This window comes from Rhinoraja longicauda, chromosome 10 (genome assembly GCF_053455715.1).
Source record: "Rhinoraja longicauda isolate Sanriku21f chromosome 10, sRhiLon1.1, whole genome shotgun sequence".
NCBI classification, from domain to species: domain Eukaryota; kingdom Metazoa; phylum Chordata; class Chondrichthyes; order Rajiformes; family Arhynchobatidae; genus Rhinoraja; species Rhinoraja longicauda.
Window position 1 is genome coordinate 8444412 of NC_135962.1, and position 15009 is coordinate 8459420.

Below are 15009 nucleotides of genomic sequence, written 5' to 3' on the forward strand. Positions count from 1 at the left end.
GATCTCTCATTCTTCTAAATCAAAGTAAATAAAAGCGTACTCCATCAGTGTAGAATCCTGGGCTTTTTTTCCCATACTAATTTTATCTAATTATGCAGTATCTTCTAACATTCCCAAACCCACAAAGTCTTTAAGTTTATTTTTTCCAGGAAGGCCAAACATTCTATTCCTGCTCCCGTTTCTTATGTTCTATGTTTTCTTTTGCTTCAGAAGGGCTTTTTGATTTGACCCGAAACATGCCTATGAAACCTTAGGCACTTCATTGCCAATTAATTATTTTTGAATTCTAGCACAAGTGCTCCCAATTGAAATAATTAGCCATATCCGTGGCAGGCATTCAGAAAGTCTAACACTTTCCGGTTAAACAAATGCAACATACTGCAGATGCTAGAAATCTTATTGAAAAATTATTGTGCTGGACATACTCAGTGAGGCAAATAACATCTGGGGAAAGAAAAACATGAATAAACTTTCAGATGATATTTACAAAATGTTGGAGTAACTCAGCAAGTCAGGCAGCATCTCGGAGAGAGGGAATGGGTGACGTTTCGGGTCGAGACCCTTCTTCAGTCTGAAGAAGGGTCTCAGCCCGAAACGTCACCCATTCCCTCTCTCCTAGATGCTGCCTGACCTGCTGAGTTACTCCAGCATTTTGTGAATACCTTCGATTTGTACCAGCATCTGCAGTTATTTTCCTACACATTCAGATGATATTTAATCCCTGTATTAACTCAACCCCACACACTACCTTTGGAAAGGAAATGAGCAGGAATTTCTTTAGTCAGACGGTGGTGAATCTATGGAATTCTTTGCCATAGAAGGCTGTGGTGGCGAAGTCAATGGATATTTTTGAGGCAGGGATTGATAAGATTCTTAATTAGTACGAGTGTCAGGGAGAAGGCAGGAGAATGGGGTTGAGAGTGAAAGATAGATCAGCCATAATTGAATGGCAGAGGAGGCTTGTTGTGCCGAATAACTTAATCCTGTTCCTCTAACTTGTGAAGTGCAATCTCCTTGCATTGTGCGGCACTCCCCAGCTAGATATTGCCTATTGGAGTTTGACCCACCCTTGCATACTGTACCAACCCCAAAGGACACATTTACCCCAGCAATACTTCCCTCCCTACTTCACTTCATGTTTTGCACTACCGCTTAGAACGGGAACAGTTAGCAATATATTAGTATGACCTTTCAGTCACGTAAACATATTGCCCTGTGCATTTCATCCGCATAATCACAGTAAGGGTAACTCATACTCCATCAGGGGCTATTTCTAACTTGATGGCCAACATCACTAGCTAGTCTCTGGAAAGTGAGATGTAGACTCTGAAGTTGTAAAAATGAAAATGATGTAACACAAACAGACCAACTGTTGGGGGGGTGGGGGAGAAGAGTAGTGTGACCGACTTCAGAAAAAACAGCTGATCAGGAAAAGTTTGTAATGGAATGCAGGGATATGGATCACATGCAGGCGGAGAAGTTTAGCTTAACCTGGCATTGTGCTCAGCATGGACATTATAGGCCGAAGGGCCTGTTCCTATGCAGTACTGTTCTATGTTCTTGGTTTGATAACAGGGACATTTTGATGGAGGGCTTTGTGAAAAACATTTGAATTAACTTAAAATGTTACTGTTTCTTCATTTATTTCACATGATGAATTAGCCAAAGGAAGTGTCTATCGGACTCATTTCCAGGGAATAGGTGAAGTGCACAGGAGATTTTACACGAGGCGTGTTCACTGTTACAATCCCTACCACAATCCATATACTTCTTACCACGTCAAATCATCCTCAAACCTGCGTATGGGCAGGTACGGTGAACTCCTGAATCGGTCCTGCTGAGAGCCCGCCATGATCAATCTCTGCCCCCAAACCCCTGCAGGAACCTTTTTTGCACTTTACCTCGTTCCCCCTTTTTCTTTTTCCTTCCCCCCCCCCCCCTTGTTGTTGACATGTTGGCCGTGATTTATTTAAATATTTGATTTGATAGCATCGATATGGAAGCGACAATCAAAATCTTATTGTACTTGTACAATGACAATAAAGGATATTGTATTGTATTGTATTGATCACAAGGGACGTGAGGTCTACTTGTGGGATTGTCCATTTACACTGAACCAAGAGGTTATGTATCTCAAATTCAGATTATATAACAAGGAAAACAGAGCAGAGGTGACACCAGATTTTTACTGGGGTGTTTATAAGGCTGCAAATAGCATACGTTGCGTAACAACTTGATGAGGCTTCAGAAGAGATTCTTCATGACGGCAGAGAAGGCTGTGCCACAGAAGGCTTTGGAGGCCAAGCCAGTGGATCGTTTCAAGGCAGAGATAGATTCTTCATTGGTACAGGTGTCAAGAGGTGATCGGGAGAAGACAGGACCATGGGGTTAGGAGGGAAAGATAGATCAGCCATGATTGAATGGAAGAGTAGACTTGATGGGCCGAATGGCCTAACTCAACTCCTATCAATTATGATAGTGTAAGAAAATAACTGCAGATGCTGGTACAAATGGAAGGTATTTATTCACAAAATGCTGGAGTAACTCAGCAGGTCAGGCAGCATCTCGGGAGAGAAGGAATGGGCGACGTTTCGGGTCGAGACCCTTCTTCAGACTGATGTCAGGGGGCGGGACAAAGGAAGGATATAGGTGGAGACAGGAAGACAGAGGGAGAACTGGGAAGGGGGAGGGGAAGAGAGGGATAGAGGAACTATCTAAAGTTGGAGAAGTCAATGTTCATACCACTGGGCTGCAAGCTGCCCAGGCGAAATATGAGGTGCTGTTCCTCCAATTTCCGGTGGGACTCACTATGGCACTGGAGGCGGGCCCATGACAGAAAGGTCAGACTGGGAATGGGAGGGGGAGTTGAAATGCTCAGCCACCGGGAGATCAGATTGGTTAATGCAGACTGAGCGCAGGTGTTGAGCGAAGCGATCGCCGAGCCTGCGTTTGGTCTCGCCGATGTAAATAAGTTGACATCTGGAGCAGCGGATGCAATAGATGACGTTGGAGGAGGTGCAGGTGAACCTCTGTCTCATCTGGAAAGACTGTTTGGTTATGACATTGTGACTTATGGCAGTGGGATTTAACTGGTTGTTAGGAGACTCTAGGTTTAAAGCTAAGTTTTTGATAAAGCAAGCAGGAACTAGGAACTCCTAGTTTAATTTCTTGAGGATTAACTCTATGCAGTTAGTTTTCTCAGAGAGCCAAGCTGCATTGGAGCTGTCAAATGTTTTGACACAGTTGTGGGTCCAACCACGAGTGTGCTGTGTTTGCGTGTTAAACTCACTAACCTTCTTTCATCAAGTCAGTGATGTCCGCCTGGTATTGAGTGCCGACTCGAATCTCTCCCTTATCTGCCAGAAGCGTCTTCAGCTGCGGATCGTAGACGAGTGAATAAAAAAATGTATCCTGGAGGGAAGGAATCAAAGAGAGACCATTCACTGTAAACTCCGTCAAGGTTTGCCTGACTGCGTCACGTTTAAAAAACAAATGTCTCAATAAACAGTGACCCCAGTGTTCAGTAACTTCAACTTCAAAACCAGTTGTGTGTATTTATTGGTTTCCTTGTTAGGACATATGCAGGGGAACATTTTATTATTTTAGTTTCCAGACCTTAACTTTAAATAAAATAGGCAGGGATGCTATGAGATATCTATCAGTGGGCAATGAAAGGCTGTGAAACTGCATTAAATGATATGATTGTAAACAAGCAATAGCTAAGATTTAAAGAATAAATCTGGCAGATTCATCTAGCATCTGTAGTCGGGAAAACGTTCGAATCATTATAAAGGAAGTAGTAACAGAGAATACCTATAGGAATATAGAAATGGATGATTACCAAAAAGAACACAATATTGATTGAAGGGTCTCGACCCGAAACGTCACCCATTCCTTCTCTCCCGAGATGCCGCCTGACCCGTTGAGTTACTCCAGCATTTTGTGACACAATATTGATTTACTTTTGAAATGTGCATCTGGCAGCATAATACCTCAATACCTCTGTCCTATCTGTCTCTTGTGTTAGAGGAGAGGACTGACAATCTTGCAAGAGGGAAGGGCCCGACGTATTTCCTTCAGTTGAAATTAGGTGACTTGATGGGTAAAAAGGCTCCTCCAGCCCCAACGCAGAGTGAATTCCTGCCGTTTACCATGGCTGGTTACATTTACCTGCATGGAGCTCTCAACTTTCCCATGGATCTCATGGGGACAGAGATAGGCTCTTCAGCCCAATGAGTCCATGCCAACCATCCAGTACCAATATACTTTAATCCTCTGCTCATACCTTTTTTATTCAAACCACGCTCCCCTCAGCTCTGTCCTGATCCCACCACTCACTTACCTACACGTGAGGAGCAATTTAAAGCAACCAATTAATTTACCAAGCAACACACATTTAGGATATGGGAAGAAGATGCCACAGTACCCAGAGGAAACGGCCATGGTCACAAGGAGAGGGTGCCTACAATCAGCACCATGGGTCATGTCTGAACCCTGCCACTGTAGCTTTGAGGCAGCTATAAATCACGGAAAGAGGCCCTTGGCCCATCTCATCCATGCTGACCAAATTGGCAAACTGAGCTCATAGCCTTCTAAACCCTTCCTATCCATACAAACTGAGCTCATAGCCTTCTAAACCCTTCCTATCCATACATCTGTTTGAATGTATATTGAAAGTCGTAACTATGTCCGCTTCCATAGCTTCCTCTCGAAGCTCACTCCAGACAAGGACTATCCTCCCAGCAAAAAAGGTGCCCCCTAAGTCCTTCTTTAGTCTCTCCCCTCTTACCTTAAGCCTATGCCCTAAAGTTTTAGAATCCCCTTCCTTGGGAAAAGGACTCTGAAAGTTCACTTATACGTGCCCCTCGTGATCGTGTACACCTCAATAAGGTCACCCCTTAGCCTTCTTCACTCAAAAGGAAAAAGTCCCAGCTTATCCAACCTCTGCCTGTAATTCAAGCCCAGTCACTTAAGGAAGGAAAATCCAGCCTTGGTCACCAGCGGCCAGGGCACATGTGGATTCTGTGTGGTGTTCACTGCAGGCACAGCACGCCAACAGTCGGAATGTCAGAACCAAGTGTAACATTATCAATAAGCAGGGTGGCCCTGAAGGTGAAATATCAGAAACGTACAAAAATATGTGAGGTAAGGAAAATGAAAACGTGTTTTCCCACTTTACTGTTGTCCCACCTCTCCTACGGCACAGTGGCTACTTGACCCTGGCCGTTGTGTTGCTCGACAGGTGCCACTGACAAGTCACCTGAAATGGGAGGGTGGCAGAATGAGCATCCATGTGGTTATAACACACATGTATAAACATGCTCGATTACTGCATACTGAACTTAAATAAATGCATGCTTGGAAACAATAGACAATGGGTGCAGGGGGAGGCCATTTGGCCCTTTGAGCCAGCACCGCTATTCAATGTGATCATGGCTGATCATTCTCAATCAGTACCCCGTTCCTGCCTTCTCCCCATACCCCCTGACTCCACTATCCTTAAGAGCTCTATCCAGCTCTCTCTTGAATGCATTCAGAGAATTGGCCTCCACTGCCTTCTGAGGCAGAGAATTCCACAGATTCACAACTCTCTGACTGAAAACGTTTTTCCTCATCTCCGTTCTAAATGGCCTACCCCTTATTCTTAAACTGTGGCCCCTTGTTCTGGACTGCCCCAACATTGGGAACATGTTTCCTGCCTCTAACGTGTCCAACCCCTTAATAATCTTATACATTTCGATAAGATCCCCTCTCATCCTTCTAAATTCCAGTGTATACAAGCCTAGTCGCTCCAGTCTTTCAACATATGACAGTCCCGCCATTCCGGGAATTAACCTAGTAAACCTACGCTGCACGCCCTCAATGGCAAGAATATCCTTCCTCAAATTTGGAGACCAAAACTGCACACAGTACTCCAGGTGCACAGAGCTCTGTGCACAAAGCTGGCATGTGTAAACAAGGAGGCTGGCATGCAGCTTGTACGACAGGTGCATCTATTTTTAATGTACTCATTCATGGGAAGTGAACGTCACTGGCAGTGCCACCATTCATAGCCCCTGAACTGCACAAGTTTTGCGCCAAGCACATTGTTGGGTCTGGAGGCACATGTAGGCCAGATTATGTAATGGCAGATTTCCTTCTACCAAGGACATGAGTGAACTCAATGGCATTTAGTGACCATTGCTAAATGAACCTGATGGCATTTAGTTTCATGCCGACTGTTCCTGAGATTAGATCAAAAGGATTTAATTACTTAAATTTAAATGTTCCAATGTCTTTTGAGCCATGGTCCAGAACACACTATTAGTTGGGTAAATTAACTACCATACCATTAACTACCATGCAGCAATAACAAAACGTGAACCAATCTCAAGTTTATCGCTTGAATTTAAACTTCTTTGTCTTACAGTTGCATCACAAAATGATGTATAAAATAACTTTTAATGTCCGTTCTGTCTGAAGAAATGTCATCATCATCATCATCATCATATATATACAGCCGGAAACAGGCCTTTTCGGCACACCAAGTCCGTGTCGCCCAGCGATCCCCGTACATTAACAGTATCCTACACCCACTAGGGACAATTTTTACATTTACCCAGCCAATTAACCTACATACCTGTACGTCCTTTGCAGATCCTGAATGGTTCCCTCCAACACACACACAGAGTAAAACACAAACACACTCCTTCAAACAGCGGGCTTGAAAAAGCAATCGGATGTGGAAACCTGCACATATCCCCCCTCGCTTTGCTGAAAGCTACGTAACCATAGCGACCAACCCACCCAAGACCAGAGTACTGACGGTCAAGTCCACACCCAATGAATGATGTAGTGCAGTGTAAGATGGCATGATGCCCGAAGGCAATACAAGGCCAGATTAGCAAAGAGATGTTGGGCGTTAATACAAAAGCCAAATTAAAATCTGACAAATGACAAATGCTTGCCAAAGCTGATTCTTACCTCGCGTTCCAGATAGGACAATAGCAACTCTGTTTCGTTTAGCAGTGTAACGCTGCACTTACCCCTGGAAGGGAATTGAAAAGGTGTTAGTAAAAGTTTCAGATTGAAAAGCCGAATTCCTCCCCTCCAATGCTGGAAAAGCTTAGGTTTGAGTCCCACTCAAAGGCTGACAATGTATCTAAACGGAGTCTTAAGTGTGGTCCTGCTCGGGTGAGATGCTCCATCTCCCCGCCCAAAGATTATTTTCCGTTGTGAAGCTGTCCCCCAGACTGCTGGCCTACATTCATCTCACAATCATTGTCACTAAACTGACTAACTGGCCAAAGTGAATAACTACAGCTGGTGAAAATCTGAAATGGAAACAGAAAATGCAGGGAACTCTCAGTAGGTCAAGCAGCATCTTTGGAAAAAAGAAACAAGTTACATTTTCAGGCTAAAGACCGATCATGAAAGTTAAGAAATCGAATGCATTAGATGTTGTGGAGAAGGAAGAGGAGTTGAGAGAACAAAGGGAACATCTGTGATACAGTGGAGGCCGAGAGAGATTGAATGACACTTGTGGTGCTCGCTGGAGAGGGTGATAATGTCTGTTGAAGGCAGCTCATCTGTATGGAGGAGGTTTAAAGAGGAGATGAATGTGAACAGATGGGAGAGGAAAATAGTTGCTGGAAGTACGAGATACAAAATATTGCAGTTGCTGGAACAATGGATTAAAATAGGGATTCCAGAAATATCCAATGCATCGGGCAGCATCTATGGAGAGATTAAGATAATAATTAAGAAAATTAAGATAATATTATAGGTTGATATCATTACATCCGAACTGGCCAGTTCTGTAACAGACTGTAAAGGGCAGTTATTTGAAATTGATAAATTTAATTTGGGCTCCAAGGGCTGTAACGTGCCTTGAGGAAAGACATTTGAACTGGTGGTATTCTCCTAGCGAGGATAATCCCACAATACTGTTGGGGAGGGAGCTCCAGGAGTTAGAACCAGTGATGATGAAGAACCTGCAATCTGCCGACAAGTTGGGATGGTTAAGAACTTCAATGGGAACCTTCAAAGTCTTCAAATTCATCTGGTGACCCTTTCCTGATGGTAGGGATTGTCGATTTAGATGGTGCTATCGAAACAGTGTGGAGGAAAGAACTGCAGATGCTGGTTTAAATCGAAGGTAGACACAAAATGCTGGAGTAACTCAGTGGGACCGGCAGCATCTCTGGAGAGAAGAAATGGGTGACGTTTCAGGTCGAGACCCTTCTTCAGTCTGATGCTGCCGTTCCCGCTGAGTTACTCCAGCATTTTGTACTATCGAAACAGCCTGGGTGAGTAACTACAGTGCATTTTGTAGATTGTAATATGTTAGCAGTGTGCTTCAGTGATGGAATGAATGGATGTTTAGGGTGGTGGAAAATCAAATGATGTCTACTTTAGCACATCTGTTGTGCCATAAAACAGTCAAGGGTATCCTCGGTGTCAAGTTAGGATTTCATCTGCACAAGGACTGTGCAGTGCTCATTTCGACCAAGACATTCATCGTTCGATGCATCATTCACAGGTAAATCAATGAGGAAGAGCTGAAATTGATTTTTTAGCTCTCCCATTTATGCCCCCTATACAAAGATGGCCATGAGCGGGATTTTGCAAGTTCGACTCAGCTGGGAGTAACTCTGCCATGTAAAAATTTAGCAGCTCGATCAACGTTAGGTCCAGCGTTCTTTCTCTACTTTGATGTAACATTTATGGATGGTCGGGGCTTTTTAGGGAGCCATTAGACATAGACAAAGTCCAGGGTCAGGTTAGATAAATTTCTCACAGATTTATTCTCTGAAGGAGTTTGAAAATCATGTGGGTTCTCAAAAAGCATAGAAACTGGCTCTTTGGCCCAACTCATCCATGCCGAACAAGATCCCTCGTCTAAACTAGTTCCATTTGTCTGCATTTGGCCTATATCCCTCAAAACCTTTCCTATCCATGTACCTCTCCAAGTGTTTTATTAATGCTGTTGTAGAACCTGCCTCAACTATCTCTTGTGGCAGTTCGTTCCATAAACACACCACCTTGAGTGAAATAGTTGCCCCTCGGGTTCCTATTAAATGTTTATCCTTGTACCTTAATAAAGCTGCTTTTCCTTTTTATTCACAGGTCTGAGCTGTCAGCTCTGTGAAGAGCTCCCCTGCCTCCCCATCCCGTGGTTACCTGATGTGGGTTGCTGGGAGGGATTCCAGCTGCCGGGACAGGAAGAGCTCGCGATGTTTCAGCTGGTGCCGTTCGTTCTCGGCGAGCTCCTGCAATTCTGCGTTTTCCATCTCCTCTTCCACTTCCTCTGTCAAATATCAACGGTACAGGGTCAACACAATCATCTTCCATGCTTCCAAAAAAGACAATTTTCATATCTAAATGAGTCCACACAATGTACAACCTAAGATTAATGAATGCACACAATCAGAAAACACACAAGAGCAGCCACAATTCAATGTTATCACTAAACTGGTCAACCTCCATATGAAGACCCCCAATGTCATCTTATCTTTTCCCTCCACAATGCTGCCTGGTCTGCTAAGTCCTTCAGCACTTTGTTTTTTGCTCATGATTCCAGTATCTACATACTCTTGTGTCTTCAATACAATACAATACAATACAATACAATACAATACAATATATCTTTATTATCATTGTACAGGGGTACAACGAGATTGGGAATGCGCCTCCCATACGATGCAATAATTTAATTAGCTAGTCAGTATTAATTTAAACAACCCAACGAAACAAATTGTAACAGTTTTAAAACAGAATAAAGTGCAAGTAGATATGTGCCGGATCACTGTGCGATGTGACCATCCAGCTCAGCAGGACCGGTTTGTAGCAGCTATGGCCCTGGGGATGAAGCTGTTCCTGAGTCTGGAGGTGCGGGCGTAGAAGGCCTTGTATCGTCTGCCCGATGGAAGGAGTTCGAACAGACTGTTGCAGGGGTGTGAAGAGTCTTTGTGGATGCTGGTGGCTTTTCTGAGGCATCGTGTGTTGTAGATGCCCTCCAAGGCTGGTAGCTGTGTTCCGATGGTCCTCTGAGCTTTATGGACTACCCGCTGAAGACTAGCTGCTGTGAGGGGGCCTAAATCCACCCGACAACATATCTGATCGGCCATTTTTGTGTCTTCCGCCTGTGGATGTCAGCTTGGCAGGGTAATGTTTTACTTACATCCCCAAAACAAAGGAGGCCATCAGGCCCATCTAGTCCATGTTGGTTTCCAGGGAGCATCCCAACAATCTGTATTTTTCTGTACCCCGGCAATTTACTCTCTCCCACATGCCCCATAAATTTTCCTGATTTCAGTCTTCTGCCACATACCTATGCCACTGGAAAATTAATCAATTTGCCAACAAAAAATTAAATCTAGTGTACGGAGTTCAGAGTTCATAAATATGGTCTCCCTTGCACTGGAAAACCAAACCCAGACTACTTTGTGCAGCATTTTACTTTGTGCAGCATCTTCATTCAGATCTCTGGAATCACCCTGATCACAATTGCCTGCCCCTTTTATTCTCCATCACCATCCCACTCTTGTCTGGCAACAACCTCCTGAAACGATATGACAAGGCCCATCGCAAGTGTGCGCAACAACACCTCATCTTCTGTCTGGTCACATTTCCCATCTTTTGGACTCAATCCTGGATTCTCCAACCTGGGGTAACTTGCTTATACATTCTGCTTGCATCAGTACTGGCCACTCACTTCTGCCAATCATCCACCTGACAATGCCTCAATTTTTCTCACTCCATCAATATGACCTATCCCGTGAGACGTGTCCCACAGCCTCACATCAGCAATACGTAACACAGACAAGGCACAAAGATCGACACAAAATGCTGGAGTAACTCTGCGGGTCAGGCAGCATCTCTGGAGAGAAGGATTGGGTGACGTTTCAGGTCGAAACCCTTCTTCAGACTGAAGTCAGGGGAGTGGTAGGCACATAGATAAGAAAATATATAGATAAGGGAGTGTAATGTATGAAAACAGGATAAAGGGAATGGAGATCAAGGAAAATATAGAATAGATCATTGTTAGTTGGGAGAAGGTAACAACAAAGTCAACAGAGATAAAAAAAAGAGGTCGGAGACAGTAAGGCTGGTCAGAGAACTGGGAAGGGGGAGGGGATGGCGAGAGAGGGAAAGTAAGGGTTACTTGAAATTAGAGAATTCAATATTCATATTGCTGGGGTGTAAGCTGCCCAAGCAAAATATGAGGTGCTGTTCCTCCCCTTTTGTCCTGTTTGCACACCTTCCACTTCCTTATCTATATCCAGCGGCAGCGGCGGCGTCTTTGCCCGCCCCGGATCGCGGGGCTTGGGTCGGCCCGCTGCGGACCTTTCACCGTCCGGCGCGGCCCGGAACGTGGCAACTACAACAGCCTGACCGCAGGAGAAGACGGCAGGTGAAGAGAAAAGACATTCTGGCCTTCCATCACAGTGAGGAGGTGACTGGAGGAGACTCACTGTGATGGATGTTTCTTTTTGTTTGATTGTGTGTGTTATTGCTTATTTTTATTGCTCTTGTTGTTGGACTGTGGGTAATCTTTCATTTCACTGCACATTTATGTGGATGTGACAAATAGACTTGACTTGACACTTCCTTATCAATGCACCTCCCACTCCCCTGATTTCAGTCTGAAGAGTCTCGACCCGAAACGTCATCTGTTCCTTCTCCCCAAAGATGCTGCCTGTCCCGCTGAGTTACTGCAGCATTTTGTGTCCATCTTTGATTTAAACCAGCATCTGCAGTTCCTTCCTAGAAAGACAAGGCATAATGTGCTTCCAACTGCTGCATGAACCCATTTTGTCTCACCCTGTTGTAAGCGTTTCCTTTGTTCTGCCCATCCCTTCCACTACCTTCTCTGTGGCTGAAATCTAACTCCCCAATTCTAAGAAACGGTCCAGGATCTGGATCATTAACGCTGTTTCTCTTTCCAAAGATGCTGCCTGATGTTCCCAGCATTTTATGATTTTTTTCTCAGACTTCCATCATCTGAAGTTTAAAAAATAATCTTCAAAGAATTCATCCCATCAATAGCATTTATGACTCAAGAAGACGGCATCTATCATCAACGATCCCCACCACCTGTGTCATGCCCTCTTCTCGTTTCTATGTTGAGCAGGGGATACAGAAGTGTTAAGTCCCACACCACCAGGTTTACGAACGAACAGCAACTTTTCTACAACAATCAGTTCTTCAACCAACTGGCACAACCCTGATCATCCTACTTTGACAACAGAACATTACAGTCCACTCCCTGCATTACCATGGACTTTTCTTTTCAAATTGTGTTTTGCATTTATATCTTTTATTTGCAGTCGTCTTTCTTTTAGAAATGTTATGTGCAATTTATGCATAATTCGTGTATTATTTGTTTTTGTGTGTTGTTTGAGTCTAGGTACCTGTGATGCTGCACCAAGCAAAACTTGTCAATGTACCTGTACTTCACCATACTTGTGCACATAACTATAAACATGAAGATAAGACACAAAATGCTGGGGTAACTTAGTGGGACAGGCAGCATCTCTGGAGAGAAGGAATGGGTGACGTTTCGGGTCGAGACCCTTCTTCAGACTGGTGTCAGGGGAGAGGGAGACGAGAGATATGGAAGGTGTGAAAACAACAGATCAAAGCAGACGACGATCAAGGAAATGTAGAATGGTTCATTGTTAGCTGCAGGGAAGGTGACAATGAGGCATACAATCAGTCTGAAGAAAGGTCTCGACCCGAAACGTCACCCATTCCTTCTCTCCTGAGATGCTGCCTGACCTGCTGAGTTACTCCAGCATTTTGTGAATAAATACAATCAGTAAAGTTAATCAGGAGGACAGTGAAATTAGCACGTAACAAAAGCTTATCACTGTACCTCGTACACGTGTGACAATAAACTAAACTGAACTGAACTGAACATCATGGCTAGCTTTCTTAACTTCACCTTTCTCCTATCCATTCATACTGTGCTCAACAAACTATCAGCTCAGAATAAACATCAAATAATTATCAATGAGGTAGAAAATTCCAAAGATTCACAATTCTGTGAATTTCTTATCTCAATCCAAAATGACCTACAGAGTCTTGACCCTCCAGTTCTCAAATTTCATGTCAATCTAGTCACATCAATGGGAATATATTCAAGTATACTTCTATAGACTTCAGTGAAATTACTTCTCATTGCTTTAAAGTCAACAAACTGCATGTCTGTTCTTCTCAATCTCTCCTCATGGAACAACCATGCCATGTCAGAAATCAATACACCCCTCCAGGCAAGTAATTAATTCTGCAAATAAGAAGATCAAAATGTCCGCAGTGTTGCAGCTGTGTTCTAATCAGAGTGCAATATAATTGCAACAAGATATCCCAGGAAACAAGACACCACCTTATGGTGTTTGGACTTGATGGTCCTGGCGATTTCCTGCCACCCGGACTGCCAACCCTACTACCTGCCACTGGAATTCACTTTGGCCACGCTGCCAGCAGTCTACACCCCACCCCACACGGACATGAAGCTCGCACTGCATGTACTATAAATCATTACCAATCACCTCATCTGTGGTCAATACTTTCTGAATTTCCAAATCTACAAGTCATAGACTTGTACAACTTAGAAACATGCCCTTTGGCCTACCAAGTCAGTGGATATTTTTAAGACAGAGATAGACAAAATCTTGATTAGAACGCGTGTCAAGGGTTATGGGGAGAAGGCAGGAAAATGGGATTTGGAGGCAGAGGTCAGCCATGATTGAATGGCGGAGTAGACTCGATGGGCCGAAGGGCTTAATTCTACTCCTATAACTTGTCTATGTCAACCATCATTCATATTCATACAGATCCCATTTGCCTGCATTCATCTCATACCCCTCAATTCCATGTTATTTTAAGTACTTGTCCAGATGGCTCTTAAATGTGTTTACTGTTCCTGCCTCTACATCTTCTAGCAGCTTATTACTAGATACCAGTTACTCTGTGTAATAAATGTACTCCTCTTGATACTTTTAAATTTCCTCCACCTCACCTTCAAGCTCCGGCTTCTAGCTTTGTGGACAGATATCAGCATGGGCATACTTCTCATATGTTTTTACTGAGGAGAAAATTGTGGAAGCTGAGGGGTTTAGTGTAGTTTAGAGATATAGCGCGGAAATAGGCCTTTGGATCACCGAGTCTGCGCTGATCAGCAATTCCCGTACACTCGCACTATCTTAAACACTCGGGACAATTTACAACCTTTTCCAAAGCCAATTAGCCTACAAACCTGTATGTCTTTGGAGTGTGCGAGGAAACTAGAGCATCCGGGGAAAACCCATGCAGTCACGGAGAGAACGCACACTTCTCTGTAAATATGTACAGGCAACACCCATAGTCTAGATCTATGCTGTAAGGCGCTGTAAGGCAGCAACTCCACTGCTGTGCCACCATGCCGCCCGAGTTGGTGTTGGGTCCACTGTTCTTTGATCTAAACATTAAAGATTTGAATGACAATGCAGTCAACATTGCAAGTGACACCCAAATCAGTGGTACAGTAGACTGAGAAGAAGGATACAACCAGATCTAGTTGCAAAGGCGAGCCGACAAATGGAATTTATCGCTGACAAGTCAGTTTAGGGTGGCACGATGGCGCAGCGGTAGAGTTGCTGCCTTACAGCGAATGCAGCGCCGGAGACTCGGGTCCGATCCTGACCATGGATGCTGTCTGTACGGAGTTTGTACGTTCTCCCCGTGACCTGCGTGGGTTTTCTCTGAGATCTTCGGTTTCCTCCCACGCTCCAAAGACCTACAGGTTTGTAGGTTAATTGACTTGGTAAATGTAAAAATTGTCCTAAGTGGGAGTAGGATAGTGTTAATGTGCGGGATCGCTGGTCGGCCTTGACCCGGTGGGTCGAAAGGGCCCATTTCCGCACTGTATCTCTAAACTAAACTAAACTAGAGGGATATGGGCCAAATTTAGGCAGGTGGGACTAGTGTAGATGGGACATGTTGGCAGGTGTCAGTAATTTGGGCCAAGGGGCCTGTTTCCACACT

The 15009-nt window shown here is 44.1% G+C and overlaps 1 protein-coding gene across 3 annotated transcripts in view; it reads right to left on the reverse strand.

Moving 5' to 3' along the window:
- The window catches only part of mta1 (metastasis associated 1), a 104261-nt gene that overhangs the window by 51368 nt on the left and 37884 nt on the right, over positions 1 to 15009 (reverse strand). For all 3 annotated transcript variants that reach the window (XM_078406169.1, XM_078406171.1, XM_078406170.1), the window contains exons 4-6: positions 9163 to 9289; positions 6964 to 7027; positions 3294 to 3411 (exon numbers count right to left, since the gene is read on the reverse strand). In XM_078406169.1, the coding sequence (XP_078262295.1) occupies positions 3294 to 3411; positions 6964 to 7027; positions 9163 to 9289 (309 nt within the window). The remainder of the gene's footprint in view (positions 1 to 3293; positions 3412 to 6963; positions 7028 to 9162; positions 9290 to 15009) is intronic.